The sequence below is a fragment of the Sitophilus oryzae genome, unplaced genomic scaffold (assembly GCF_002938485.1).
Source record: "Sitophilus oryzae breed Bouriz unplaced genomic scaffold, Soryzae_2.0 scaffold_857_pilon_pilon, whole genome shotgun sequence".
NCBI lineage: Eukaryota > Metazoa > Arthropoda > Insecta > Coleoptera > Curculionidae > Sitophilus > Sitophilus oryzae.
In genome coordinates, this window is record NW_022147480.1 from 2,828,746 (window position 1) to 2,843,506 (window position 14,761).

Genomic DNA, 14,761 nt, shown 5'->3' on the forward strand with positions numbered 1-14,761 from the left:
TTTGAAGCTGTCAAGCGGCACGGCTTAAAAAAAATGTTTCGCTTCGGTCATGAAAGCAAAGAAAATATTCGCCGGGAGATTAAGCAGTTGACACCCGCGAATACTAGGAAATCGAAGTCAAGCGTATGGAAGTAGCTTACAAACTTTCATCTCAGCTTTGTAATTGAAATGTATCAACATTATCATGTAAAGAAATAAAAACCAAACTCTCAAAAAGATATTCTGTCATTATAAACGTCAAAAAATTTCCAGTATAATCCGCTGTTGGGTGCCCACAAGAAAAAAAAATTTACTAAAATTTATCCGTTGCCATGGTGATTTGTCAAAAAAACACGTTTTGATTGGTTAAAAATTACAGGTGTGGAATTTTCAAAAAAAATTGTTCGCGAAAAAACCTCATAGGCGTGTAACTAAAAGTTTATTTGGTATAGATAGTATTATTATTATTTCAGATGGAGAAATTCTTGCAGAAGGTGAATTTTTGGACAAGCCTCCCAGTTTGGACTACTTCAACAAACCAGGAAGTACCGGTTCTCTATCAGGTGCACCGTACCAGTTTGACTCAATAGCACATGCCAGTGCTAGCTCGCACAAAGATAAAAGAGTTGAAATTACCGTTAATGCTCAAGGAGGTCTGGCCAACTCTGGCAACAAGGGTCAGGTTGAGCACGTGCATCATCACTATCATCACAACGCCGACGGACTCAACAAAGCTCCTACTGGTAATTAGACAAAATATCACAATAATTTATAGTCTAGGGTCCACTCTACATATGAGTGGAATTATTTAAGTGCTTTGCAACTTTCTGTGTTGCTTTTTAAGTCATAAGTCAAATTCAACATAAAGTTCAAATGATTTAAGCTTAATACACCCTTAAATCAAAAACAGACTTAAGTTTTCTGTGAGCTTGCAGCTCTGGAAGAATCTATCACTTTTTTTCACTATTGATGATCAGCAAATATTCTTCTTGACTTGCAGTTGTAGTTAACCCGATTCCTGTAGCAGCAGCCGCCGTTTCAACATCACTGAACTCTCTCAACCAAGCAAGCGCCTTCTCGTCAAGCTCATCCGCCTTGAACACCAACGGGTTCATTCCAACTGGAACAGGCAGTCTTCCACTGGGATCCAGTGGATCCAGTTTCGGTCCAACTATCGGTGGACTTAGCTCAGCATCGTACGGAGGACAAACTTTGGCAAATTACGGATCCTCGTCAGGTTTCAGCAGTGCTGTCAAGCCCATTACCGAAAATTACGGTTCTGGACCCTCTTTTGGATCTTCCGGAGGTCTGGGTTCATTTGGATCTTCTTCCTCCTTTGGAACAGGGTCGAACTACTACGATAACGGACTTTACAAGAAAGAACTGAACGTGAACTCGGGAAACAGCAACTATCTACAGTCGAATTATGCAGATAAATATTTGGGTGTCGAATCAGCCAGGTACAGTAGCAAAATATTATTGTTTTATTCATAAATTTAACCAGTTTTAAATCACACGGTGTAATTTTATAATTTACCGTCAACGGTTATTCTTATATCACAATTACAAAGTATTTTTAGCATTAGTTTTTTAGTTAATTGAAATTTCATTTGCAGAGCTGAAAACTACGATTGCGTCTGCGTACCGTACGACCAGTGTCCCACCCATGACGTCATCGGTAGAAAAGACGACTTGTTCCTGGCTCTGGATCCTAGAAACCTCAAGACTGACATCGAAGCTGTGGCGGATAACGAAGAAACCAGAGTTATCACTGATGGAAATGGCAACATGACTGTTGTAAGTGTTTCATAAAGATAAAATAAGTTGTGTCCAACGAGTCGGGAAAGATTTCGACAGTGGACATCCAAAAAATGACAGAAAATTCAATTTAGTTGTAAATTAAAATGATAACATAATAGCTATAAAATATATTCTTTCTATACCATAAAACTTCTGTGTTCTAGATAAGAGTACCCAAAGAAGCTACTAGCAATGCCACTGAAGATACTAGTGAAGAAGAAAAGAAGATATCCAAAAGAGAAGCACCATTAGAAAAAAATACAGAAGAAAAAGAAGAAAAAGATCACAATATCGAAGGGGTAAGTACCATAACTATATTACACCTCACTTCACAAATCAAAAATAATACACTAAAACAATTAACTAAAACTAATTGGACTAATAAGTAACTACAGAGATAATATAACATCAAATATGGATAAAAGTAACTCGGACAAACAGTTAATATGTCTAGTCTGATAAATTAATGTTGTTTGAATTTTTTTAAACTCTACTTTTATAGTTTTAACGTTACTAGTTGTTAAAGTTGAACTAATTTGACAACTATGTTGGCAACCGTAATATTATTTCAGAGAGACATGAATTCCCCATTGAATATCTTAATAATATACTGGGTGGTTCGTTTAAAATAAAAGAGTAGGTTACCTTTAAAGGTGACCAATGTTCAATATTAATTTTGCCTCACCCCGTATAACTTTTTAGGTCAAGTTTTAACTTAATTTAAAGTACAATAGTTATTTTAACTACATATTAGACTATACCGGGTAAATTCCAATTTAGGTAGCTTTTATTAAAATTCAAAAACTGTTGTTCATTTTTTAAAAATGTTAAACATGTTCTCCTTGGAGCTTTTACGTCGTATGAGAGGTACCACCCTGTATATTTATAAACAATAATATTAGACTCCCTCCTTAGTTTTTTTATTCAGTGGCTAGAACTGAAATGATACTTCTACTTATATTAAAAATTACGTTATTTTGATCCAATCAAGCTCTTTACTTCAAAAGATTGTACGTACCTATTCAAAATATTCATTTTGTGCGACAGTAAAATGCTTACGAACAAACTTCAGTAGCTTCATTATGTACAGAAATTCGTTATTGACTTGTAAACACTGCAATAACTAATGGGAAAGTTTATAATTACCCACCGCCTCCTATATAATTGACAATTAACCCAAAAACTTCCAGGAATTAAAGGATACAGTCCCTAGTCCCTTAACAAAAAACTAGTCTTCCAAATTTCTATTAACTAAGATGAGTTTTAACAAAAAAGTTTGGTATCAGAAAGTAACTAGTTTTGTTTAAGAACTCGTTCCGAACCAGTTCAGAATTAATTTAAATCAGAAATCTTTGATAATGAACCATTTGATAATTCAGCAAAATCAAATTGTCTGTAGGTGTTTTAAATTTAATGCTTTTAAATGAAATACCACCGTATAATCGAAAAAAAAACGACGTCAACGATAGCTACGAAATGATGTTCGCTGCCATTTTATATATAAACTAGCGTGTACCAGCGACTTCGTTCGCGTCGAATTAATCATTTGTAATGGTGATGATAAAGCAAAGCAAGGATTTCCATTAACATACAAACTGGATAAAATTTTCTCACATTTATGTCAGCATGAGAAAAAACAATATGGCGATATTATTATATAACTTGGTAATATTTGAGGGGTAGTTTCATCTCGTTGGAATTTGACTTTCGAAAAATCCGTTTGCCAAAAATAAGCTTTTTACGTCAAGCAGTTTAAGCAGAATCGTGGTTTAGAAATTACCCAACTTTTTAAAACACCCTGTATGATTTTTTAAAAAATTTCAAAATATGTAAAAAAAACAAATAAATTATGGTTGTCCAAGCGTTTTCCCGAAAGACTAACCGTTTTTTAAATAACAAATATTGTAATATTTGAGGGGCGTTTTCACCCTCTTGGAATTTGAGATTCTAGAAACCCCTCCTTATCGAACCTCTACACCCCACAGTCAATCCGTTTGCCAAAAATCAGCTTTAAACGTCAAGCAGTTTAAGCAGAATCGTGATTACTCAATGGTCATATTTTATGAAACACCCTGTATAAATTTATAAAGAATCTTAAAATATGTAAAACAACAAAATAAAATATACGTGTTTAAGAGTTTTTCCGAAAAACTCTCCGGTTTTTAAATAAAAAATATTTTATTATTTGAGGGATAGTTTCACCCCCTTAGAATTCGAGTTTCGAAAAATCCCTTCTTATCGAATCTCTACACCCTTAAGTCAATCTGTTTTCCAAAAATCAGCTTTCTACGTCAAGCGCTTTAAGCAGGATCGTGATTAATCAATGACCAGATTTTTCGAAACACCCTATATACATTTTTAAAAAATCTTAGAATATGTAAAAAACAAAATAAAATATACGTGTTTAAGCGTTTTTTCGGAAACTTAACCGTTTTTTAAATAAAAAATATTGTAATACTTGAGGGGTGGTTTCACCCTCTTGGAACTGGAATTTCGAAAAATTCCTTCTTATCGAACTTCTACACCATAAAATCAACCTGTATGCCAAAATTGAGCTTCTTACGTTGAGTGGTTTGAGCAGGATCGTGATTAATCAGTATGTCAGTCACTTAAGGATTTTATACATAAGTATAGATTTATATGGGATCTGTCATCGATCGACATTTTCCAGCCAATTGGACACCGCTTTTTTTTTTCGAGTATACGGTAGTAGGTGGTATATCAAGTCATCAAAATACAGTCTTTTTTAATGTATAATCTGTCCAACGAGTCAGGAAAGATTTCGAAAAAAGAGGATAGCCAAAAGACAGACAATAGAAATGACAAACCATACTGAAGAAAACAGATGAAAAAAATACCGGGTGTTTCTCAAAAGTGGTTCACCCCTTCACCTTTTTTTTCAGATAAAAAACGAGATTTTTAGTATATGACATAAATCAGGGTTGATTGTCGTATTCAATTGTTTTCGGTCACTTCCTGTTTCACTATCATAATATGTCAACTTTTGACATTTTGGCATATGGTTTATTTGAAATTGTAACATGCGGTTCATAACGACAATTTGACGTGGTAAAAAATTATTCGTAAAAAATACGATTTGGGCATCTTTTAACTGGCCAGGATAAGACAGCAAAAACATTAGATGATCAAATCTATTTTTCCAAGGCTCCTTGGTTAAAAATTAGTGTTTTAACACAACCATGGCACTCTAGATTGAAATTTTCAAATACGATTTATTTTTAAGCGAGAATGTCAAAAGTTGACACAATAATATGTCATTCTATTCAGAGTGTCATTTTCTATCGAATAAAGTAAAAAAAACAGAGGGTATCATTTAAAAATGAAAAGTTGTAGTTTGTAGTCATTTCCGGTAGAACAGGAAGTGTCCGAAAACAGTTGAATACGTCAATTGTAAAATCGTTATTTTTGGGGCTTACTCAACCGGGTCTCACAATGCAAATTCACCTCAAATATCCATTTAGTTGGTCATTGGCAAGCACTCTCTCATTGTACATGAAAATAACAAAACAAACATTTACTGATCTGGATAAAATTGATAGTTAAATAGTAAGACTCTCCGCCCCCTAGCCACTGACATCACTGATATTCTATTCAATATATCACATTCCATATCTTCCATCTAATTCAAATATTACTCGGATCTATTGGTTAATAATCTTCAACAACTAGCTAGTGTCACCTGAAATAGTATAGGGGCTTCCCCGGACGCAAATCTGCCGCTAAACAGATTCGCATCCCAATCGATGGGGCTAATTGGGGTCCTCACACAATATACCTTAGCGGTGTCAATCGAGAAGCAAGAGACCTCAAACTCTCAAGACCATCCTCGAAGGAACGACGTCACAAGAGGTTTTTAACTCCCATAGTCAAAAGACTCGCTACTTCCAAATGTCAGCTCTGTGACAAAACACAACACTACACAGCCGGCCGGCCTATCAACAACTGACTAACCTGCCGCCTGCCGAGCTATGCCTCCTCTTACATCACAATTTTACCTGATCACAAATATTTACATCGCTTGCCAATGAATCATACTGTTTTCTCTAATCGACTTTCAAATAGAGTGTTTTAGCATTACCAATAAATAAATAGAGAGTTTCCGAAGGAATGCATATTGTTTATTAGAATAGTGAATTATTAAAAGCATTATTATGACGAACTTATTTTCCAAGTTTTACACAATCAATCCTAATTTAGGTCATATACTATCACACCAAATCTCGTTTTTTTTTATCTAAAAAAATAAAAAAGTTATAGGGGTGAACCCTTTTTAAGAAACAACCCGTACGTGTTATTGTTAAAATATTTAAAGTCTGTCCAAAGAATCAGGGAAAATTTCGACAGACAACATTCAAAAATGACAGAAAATACAATTTGCCTATGAATTAAAATGACATAGTAACTGTCACTCTCAGGTATGCTCTCATTGTAAGATTTCATTTGGTTAGTTTATCACTTTCAAACTATCCAAATACCTGGTTGTTTTGATGATAGATGATACCTACTTCTATACTAAAATATTTGCGAATATTTGTTACTTTAAAAATTAATACGATCGAAAAAAAAGCGTCAAATACGGCTGGGGAATGACAATTAATGGTAATTTTGGCGCGGTCAAGCCCTAGATGTCATTTACTTGGTCCGTACTCCTCTTTATTTTTTTTAATGGCGCTTACTACCAGCTACCAGTTGGCATTAAGAAGGTTGTATTTTATTTTCACACCATTAAAAAATATTTTTAATGGTATAGTTTAAAATTCGGGATTTTTTTTAGAAATCGATTTTTGTGGATTTTCTGGAAACACGCCCTATTCTTTTTTAACCTCTCCATAATTACTGTTAATTTTCGAAAAGTCAACATGTCAATTTTTACTAAATGACGCCTAGAGATTGACCTCGCCGAAACTACCATCTTCATTCGCCAGCCGTCTTTGACGTCGTTTTATTTTCGATCACATGATACAACTGCTTAATTAAATTGAACTATACAGATATATACCCAATTTCAATTTCGTATGACTTTTTTAATTGGTTCGGAACTATAACCTCGAACAAAACGATTATTAACAACAGGACACGGGACTAAAACGGGCTGTCTTGTTGCAGCGCCAATTTCAAGGCCAATACGACCAGTTTATGAAGAAGCTTAAACCGACCTTCGGTCTATCCTTCGGCCTGCCAAATCAAGGCGGCGGTGGGTACCCCTTTTCCCCCCAAGGCATTTACCCCCACCACGGCACCGTCGACCATACCGGCATTAACTTGGGTTTGGTTTCAGTCAATCCCCTTATTTCAGTCCAGTTTTCCAAAGATGACTACGGTAACAAAGAAATAAAACCATTTGTCAATTTACACGTCACTCCAAACAGTTATTTGGTGCACAAATTCGAAGATCTCATTTCTTATAAAAAAGGAGTTGTTTTGAATAAGCACAAACACTTCCACGTGCATAAAGGGTATCCTCCTCATTTTTCATACCATCACGTGCCTCCTCATCCGAGCATAGGTTACGAGGGACCTTACAGAGAGCACCCTGATGAGTTCCATCACGGAGGTCCTCCAGATTTTCATCACGCACCTCACTACTTTCCTCACGAGCCTGAAATCTACGATAAGCCTCATTTCGAGCATCACCCCGAGCATCCAACGTTTTATGGACCTCCAGAACATTTTCCTGAAAGTCCTGTTGCACCTCCATCTCCAGATTTCTTCCCGGAGAAATTCGGGGGGTTCTACGATAATCCCTTGAATTACGGGGGAGGTTTTCACGACTCTTTTTCGGGGAGAGCTATAAATAACGTATCGTACTCTCTTGGAACGAGTTTGTTTGACCAGTACCGGCAAAAATACAATAGTGGGGAGGATTCGTATGGGAACAAAATCGCTTTTGATTCTTCGGATACGAATGCCATAGATTATAACGGGGTGGATGAACAAAGGAGGCATGAGTACCGTGGGGGTAAAAGCCTGAATTTTGGGGGAGAGGCGAACCAAATAAAATTCCCAACGAGCAGAAGAAGACGAGACGTTACGGACAAAAACGATACAAATGAAACTACTGAAGGTAGAAGTACAAATGAAAAGGTAATCCTAAATACCAAACGTTCGAAAAAAACGGCGTCAAAGACGGCTGGGAAATTAACATTTTATCTCATCCATATTTATGCAGATTCACTCGTCTTAAAGTTATAAGAAAACAATAACAAAATAGAAACACCAAAATTAAAAGATTGGTTTTTATACTTTACTTCAAAAAGGATCTAGCCGCTACAGAATGCAAAAATGCACGTTGAGTTGTAATAATTGTGTTTGTCTCAACCTTTTAATTCGTGATTTTCTATGTTATTTTATTTAATTACGAATATAATTATTGCTTAGGATATCTTGGTTTTAAAATATCGAAAATAGTTAAAAAGCAAAGCAAAGTAAAATGAAAGCTAGTATTCACTAGTAATCTCCAGTGAATGCTAACATTCACCAGCAAAAATTGGTTCCGAATTGAACTTTCATGAATTTCCACTGGTGTAGTGTCATCAAATCAGTGAATGTAGGATTTTACCGGTTCCTAATTGTTTTTTTATTTTATTTCTGTCTATTACTGTAATATATACAATTCTGGATATCCAAAGTGCATGGTCTGGATTTTAACGTGTAAGACAGTGATGGAGACAACTTAATGAAAAATCAAATGAATTAAAAAGAGAAAAAAGTTGGGTTGATACATTTCTTCTTTGCAGTATTGCCGGATTTTGCTTCAAAATTTCAAACAGCACAAGTAGGCATTTATAATAATGTTGCATCTAGGGTTGGAACTTTATTTTTCACAATTAGTCATTTTACTACAGCTGTAATAAATTATCTTTAACTTAGAATATATTATCTTCGTTTCAGTAGTATACATGAAAGTCTTTAAAATAGTTTATTTTTTTCAACACACATTTCCCTACACACGTAAAAACCGGCAACACTGTATGCCGCTTTTTATTTTAGGGGTTTTCGGAAACTGTGATCCGATTGATCGGATTAAGAGGATTACTAATCCAGACGTTCGAAAAGTGATCTCAAAACGAGTCAATGCGTTCGGAAAGTGATCCGAATAACTCGATTTTTGCCAAATGTTGTGATCCTACTAACCCTCCTAACGAGGTGGGTAGAATTAATCAGCTGATCATTTCTAGGGTAATTTTAAACGTAACGGTCCGCATAGAAGTATAAAGTTTTTTAACAACCGTTTTGTCCGAAATCACTTTATCTAATGTTGATTAAATACATGATATTTTGTTAGTGACCGTAAAGCTAGACACTTCTATAAAAATTTGTTCTTTCAGCGTCAAGCCTACTACGGTAGGCCACAAACCTGCGGACCAAGGCACGTGTGCTGTCGTAGACAGGCTTACAGACCGTCCGCACCAACAGCCAACAGGAACCAGTGCGGTACCAGGCATTCCCAGGGCATTAATGGTCGTATCAAGAACCCAGTGTACGTGGACGGAGACTCTGAATTCGGCGAGTACCCATGGCAGGTGGCCATCTTGAAAAAAGACCCCAAAGAAAGTGTTTACGTATGCGGTGGTACCCTGATCGACCCGTTGCACATTATTACTGCAGCACATTGTGTCAAACAGTAAGTGTGTCAAACATTTAAGTGATACCAATTTAAACAATATGGACTCTATTCTTGTTTCTGTGAACCAAAATTGTATTATTTTTTGAATTGCAAAATAGGTATACACGGTCCGGCAATACTGCATCGGGCATCTGTAGCTCCTATAATAAAAAAACTTTTCTATAGTGTCTTTTTTATTTTAGATACACAAACTTTGACTTGAGAGTACGTCTTGGCGAATGGGATGTCAACCATGACGTAGAGTTCTACCCCTACATTGAACGTGACATTGCGGCGTTGACAGTTCATCCAGAATTCTACGCTGGAACTCTCTACAACGATATCGCTATTCTCAGGATGAACACGCCAGTAGACTGGACCAAACATCCTCATATTTCACCGGCATGCCTGCCACATCCACAAGTAAGTGTGTAAAGATTATTAGTTATGCAACCAACATTACAACAGTGGCCACAGAGTTTAAAGATCTGTCCAAACATACATATTACATACATACTGCCATTACTCGCTGACGAGTATTTGACACGCATCAGAGGATGTTTACGCAAGGCTATTGATTACACTAGCAATATTAAATATACCTATTCACTTGTATATTTTTGAGAAAGATCTCGTTTTCTTATTGGCCATCGCAGGTGCGGGCATTTTTCGAACTTGAAAATAATTTCTAGCGTTTTCTCTTGGCCGTCTTAGAATTTCCGTTCATGCTCATTCTCTCTACCTCTATATCTGTTGTCCTCTACATCTCTATATCTCTGGCATTTCATAAAATGCCCTTAATGCGAAGGTATCGCCATCTATTTTTGCCCTTAATATTTCACTAGTCCGAAAAAGTAGCAAAATAAGCTTTAGGCATTTAACGTTTTATGTAAACCTGGCTAGGTATTTTTAACAAATGAAGAAGAAAATTAAAGATAAAGGATTATACTATCTACTTCTGCTATTGTAACACATTTTTAGACAACTTCTTTATTTTTAAGATTTTGATGGTCAAACATGAACAAAATATTCCTTATGTTTGGACTAAATTTTCTCGAAAATAAACACATAATTTAAAATTCCGTAAAATTCATAGATTATATCTCTACTACTACTATTGTAACACATTTTTAGAGAACTTCTTTATTTTTAAGATTTTGATGGTCAAACATGAACAAAATATTCCTTATGTTTGGACTAAATTTTCTCGAAAATAAAGACATAATTTAAAATTCCATTACAATACGGAAATAGATTGAAGTTTTGTGATTGCAGTAATATACAGGGTGTCCCAGAAATAAGTGCAAGTATTTTAAGGGGTGGGAGATCTTGATAAAAGAAACATATTTTCTCTTTATCGTTTTTCAAATAAGTACAAAATAACGGAGTTATTTTAGTTTGAAAATTTCCAAAAAAAAATATTTTTTGCTAAAATTTTGAGAACCACTGGATATTTTCTGGATTTTCTTTCTTGTAAATTTAGTCTACTACCTATGTTGCCATATTATCAGGAAATTATGTTTTTTAACTTAATTTTTTTTAAAAAATTCCGAATTTTCAAAACTTTTTTTAGCGAAAAAAAACTCATATGCGTCTTTCTGGGGTTGAACTATACTACCAGTTTAAAGACTTGCACTTATTTCTGGGACACCCTGTATAATTTATACGGTTTTGTAACATGACAAATGCTGGAGCTCTGCAAACCATAATTATATCATTACTTCTCTTGTATTTATTTTTGTGGGAAATAAAGACAATTACATACATACATACATAATCAAGCCTTAATCAAAGCACGTGTGTTTGGAAATTGTGAATTTTGGATGTGAGTTCACACGACCAGGATCGGGCTAGGTAAGCCTTAGGCAGATTTCTGAAATATAATATATATTTCCTTCGGCCACACACCCGCTTTACCCGACCCCTGGGCGCGACCCGAACAGTACAGCGTAATGCGTAATAGACTCTTAAGAACGCACCTTTTCTTGAAATACAAATATTCCCATAAGGTGTGGTATCTATAAAAGTTACTTTGTAGTTGTATTTAGTACTTATTTATGCATCTATTCCAGGACGACTACACCGGATCCAGATGCTGGACCACCGGTTGGGGCAAAGACGCCTTCGGCGACTTTGGCAAGTATCAGAACATCCTCAAGGAAGTGGACGTACCGATCGTGAACTTCGGCCAGTGCCAGCGACAGCTCCAAAGCACCAGGCTAGGCTACGAGTTCAAACTTCACCCGGGATTCATCTGCGCAGGCGGTGAAGAAGGTAAAGACGCCTGCAAAGGTGACGGAGGTGGCCCCATGGTCTGCGAGAGGGGAGGTACCTGGCAAATTGTAGGCGTGGTCAGCTGGGGCATTGGGTGTGGTCAGCCCGGAGTACCAGGAGTGTACGTCAGAGTGGCGCACTATTTGGACTGGATCAGACAAGTTACGCAGAGATACTGAACGACGTACTCATAGAAGGGTCCAGAAACTGCAAATCTACAACGGTTTTTTGAGATTTTAAGAATTATTTATTATGCCAGAATTTAAATTGTTCTGATTTTATTACAACTGGGACTCTTGCATATACTCTTAATTTATTTACAGGGTGAGTCAATTTCTGGGGGTGATTTCCCATTAAAAAGATACGCAACAAAAAAAAAATGCGTTGTTTTAAACCTAGATCATATATTATACTTACGCGGATAAGTAAATACTGTCGCAAACATATCAACGACCTACATTTTTCTTCTTTTTTTGTTGCACAGGCGGTGCTTCTACTCTATCTATCCTTTTCGAGAACCTATCGTTCACGCGCCAAATTTGAACATTAATTTTAAAAATTTAATTTGTAAAATGTATATATTTGAATAAATTCAATGTTTACTGTCACAAAAATTAAATTAAATAAAAATACATTTAGCCACTCCGTACGAATATCAATATTCTTAGGAAATCTAACCAGAAAGCATGCATGTAAGTAGTTTAATATAAATAAAAGAACAACCGAATACTTTACTTGTCTATGAAAAGATAATTCGGGGACCTTTATATTAGAACTTCCACACACCAAACAGTTTCTAGTCATTGTTTTAATGAGCATGCGTAAAGTAAGGTCCTCGGAAAAGACAAACCTATTGAACGTTTCATAAATGCAATAAAGACGGTTTGAAAATGGCATGTCTTCATGTTGAGACATATTTTTTAATGCTGAACTTATGGCGTTGATTTATCCACGTAAGTTTATATGATCTATGGTTTTAAAAATAAAAGATGTTAAACTTTTTAGAAAAAGTATTTTTTTTTGTAATTATCTTAAATAGGTACTCTGCGGTCAATTTTCTTGAAATAACAAAAAAATATGTTTTTTAAAATTTTTAACAATCTGTATCTTTAAAACTTTGCATTTCAGGAGAACCCATGTTTATAGAATCTTTTTATCAAATTTTTTAATGAGAAACCGGCTCCTGAAATTTGGCCGTGCATTTTTCGAACACCCTGTATAGATTTAAAATGTTATATAAGTATATTTAAGCTAATTTATTTTGTAGGTTGTAAATAATATTAATAATTTGTTAATAAATACTGTTGTGATAAAAATAAATTATTATATCTGAAGTAAAATAAACACTGGTTTAATATATAACTAAAATTTTATTTACAAACTTTTTTAATAACAATTTCTTTGACATAAAACAATAAAAAGGCAAAATTTATTTGTTCTGATAAATGTAAGAATATTTCTTACACTATAAATAAATACATCAATACAGAGCATTCAGTCGAATAAAACATATCACATTTTCTTGAAAACCTGTACAAAAAGATTTATTTTAAAGATACTTGGCACCTCGGTGTGAGGACACCGCATCTTTCATAGCTGAATACCAAGTTCCGATATTAGATCTATTTAATAGATCTCTAAAAGCGCTACATCCTTCGATACTATTTAAAACACCATATACCGCCAAATCTGCTAAATTTGGATGATCGCCGCCATGAAATGTTGTTCCTTTCTTCCGTAATTCTTTAGTCTAAAATAGATTAGCAATAGAAAAAAATATATAATTTTCTCTGTACTTAAGTACTTACCCATTTCGAGCATTCATCATACAAACTTTCTCTAACATCGTCTTTTAATCTATATTTCTTCTTTAGTTTCTTCCCTATTAAATACATAGCCGAGCTTCCCACATAAACAATCAAGTTCCTTTCCCAAGCCGGGAAATTTTTATCCCATTCTCCAACTTCAGAAAACCAGTTAAACGCCTGTAATGATTCGTCCATTGTCCGGTATACGTTTGGAGACAGCACATGTACCAAAACATTATCTACCCATTTTCTCCATTTTCTTTCATCCCTATAATATAAATACACTAACTATAATTATATTTTTTTATTTGCTTGAAGACTTACTTTGAAATTTGTTCATCGGGATATATTTGTTCATTACTCAACATCAAAAAGTATTTATTCATAATTTCATTCTTCTTTGAGCCATCCTCATCATAAAACGATATGAATGGAAAGCACTTTGCAATTTCTGTCAGAGATTTGTCAGAATCTTTTAAGTAAGATGCCAGTGCTGAGATAATCATAGTGCTATCATTTAATGGCTAAAAATTAAACCTTTACTAAATATATTATTTTTAAATTTAGTATCTTTGTTACCTGATATCCTGACTCAGTCTGAGCAATTAAAATAGGCACCTTTTTATACTCGGACCATTTAATTGACTGTCTTAAAACAGGATCAACTTCTACAACGTTATATGATATCCCATAATAATCCAAAAATGCCCTAACTTTGCAACAGAAAGGACATGTTTGATATTGATACAAAGTTAACTTTAACCCACTATCATCGTTTGGATATATCACCTAAAAATACACAATTAGATCGCCTAAACTATAAACAAAACAGTAAACTACCTTTCGACTTGGTTCCACTTTTGGTACCTCTTTGACAGGTTCAATAAAGGTTTGTTCGTTAATTATATGGCCTCTAGGCTTATTTTGATGGTGAATGGTGTAGCCAGTTCCTACTAAAGCACCTACCGTGACACCGGTTAATCCTAGTTTGAAAAAGCCCTTCAAACTCCTTGGTTTTGAACTTGTGCTGATGGATCGTACGGGCAGCAAACATAAATGATGATTTATATTTTTAAATGTATTTTGACTAATTAAGGAACTGTTTCCATAAAATTTGAAAAGTATTCGTCGGTAAACACTCATATTTCGATAAATTTCCGAAAAAATTACACCATGACCATATAACCAAAAAATCTCTTTAACTAAAAATATTGCATTGTTGCCAAATTTTATTTTTTGCTTCTTCATTTCAAAATACCAAACAAAATTTAGA

General features: G+C 34.8%; 2 protein-coding genes across 3 annotated transcripts in view; one reads left to right on the top strand and one right to left on the bottom strand.

The window, feature by feature from the left end:
• LOC115889919 overlaps window positions 1-12,188 on the top strand; it is a 28,509-nt gene extending 16,321 nt beyond the window's left edge. For both annotated transcript variants that reach the window (XM_030910014.1, XM_030910015.1), the window contains exons 4-10: window positions 453-722; window positions 980-1,439; window positions 1,596-1,776; window positions 1,944-2,078; window positions 9,129-9,424; window positions 9,610-9,829; window positions 11,479-12,188. In XM_030910014.1, coding sequence (XP_030765874.1) covers window positions 453-722; window positions 980-1,439; window positions 1,596-1,776; window positions 1,944-2,078; window positions 9,129-9,424; window positions 9,610-9,829; window positions 11,479-11,859 — 1,943 coding nt within the window. In that variant the 3' untranslated portion in view covers window positions 11,860-12,188. The remainder of the gene's footprint in view (window positions 1-452; window positions 723-979; window positions 1,440-1,595; window positions 1,777-1,943; window positions 2,079-9,128; window positions 9,425-9,609; window positions 9,830-11,478) is intronic.
• Window positions 12,189-13,035: 847 nt separating this feature from the next.
• Window positions 13,036-14,722, bottom strand: LOC115889905 (prostaglandin E synthase 2). The gene is made up of 5 exons (XM_030909997.1): window positions 14,329-14,722; window positions 14,068-14,277; window positions 13,813-14,012; window positions 13,489-13,756; window positions 13,036-13,430 (listed from the first exon to the last, which is right to left on the bottom strand). Exons 1-5 carry the CDS (start codon window positions 14,629-14,631, stop codon window positions 13,230-13,232), a joined length of 1,182 nt encoding a protein of 393 aa, XP_030765857.1. The 5' UTR covers window positions 14,632-14,722; the 3' UTR covers window positions 13,036-13,229.
• Between the last annotated feature and the right edge of the window lie 39 nt (window positions 14,723-14,761).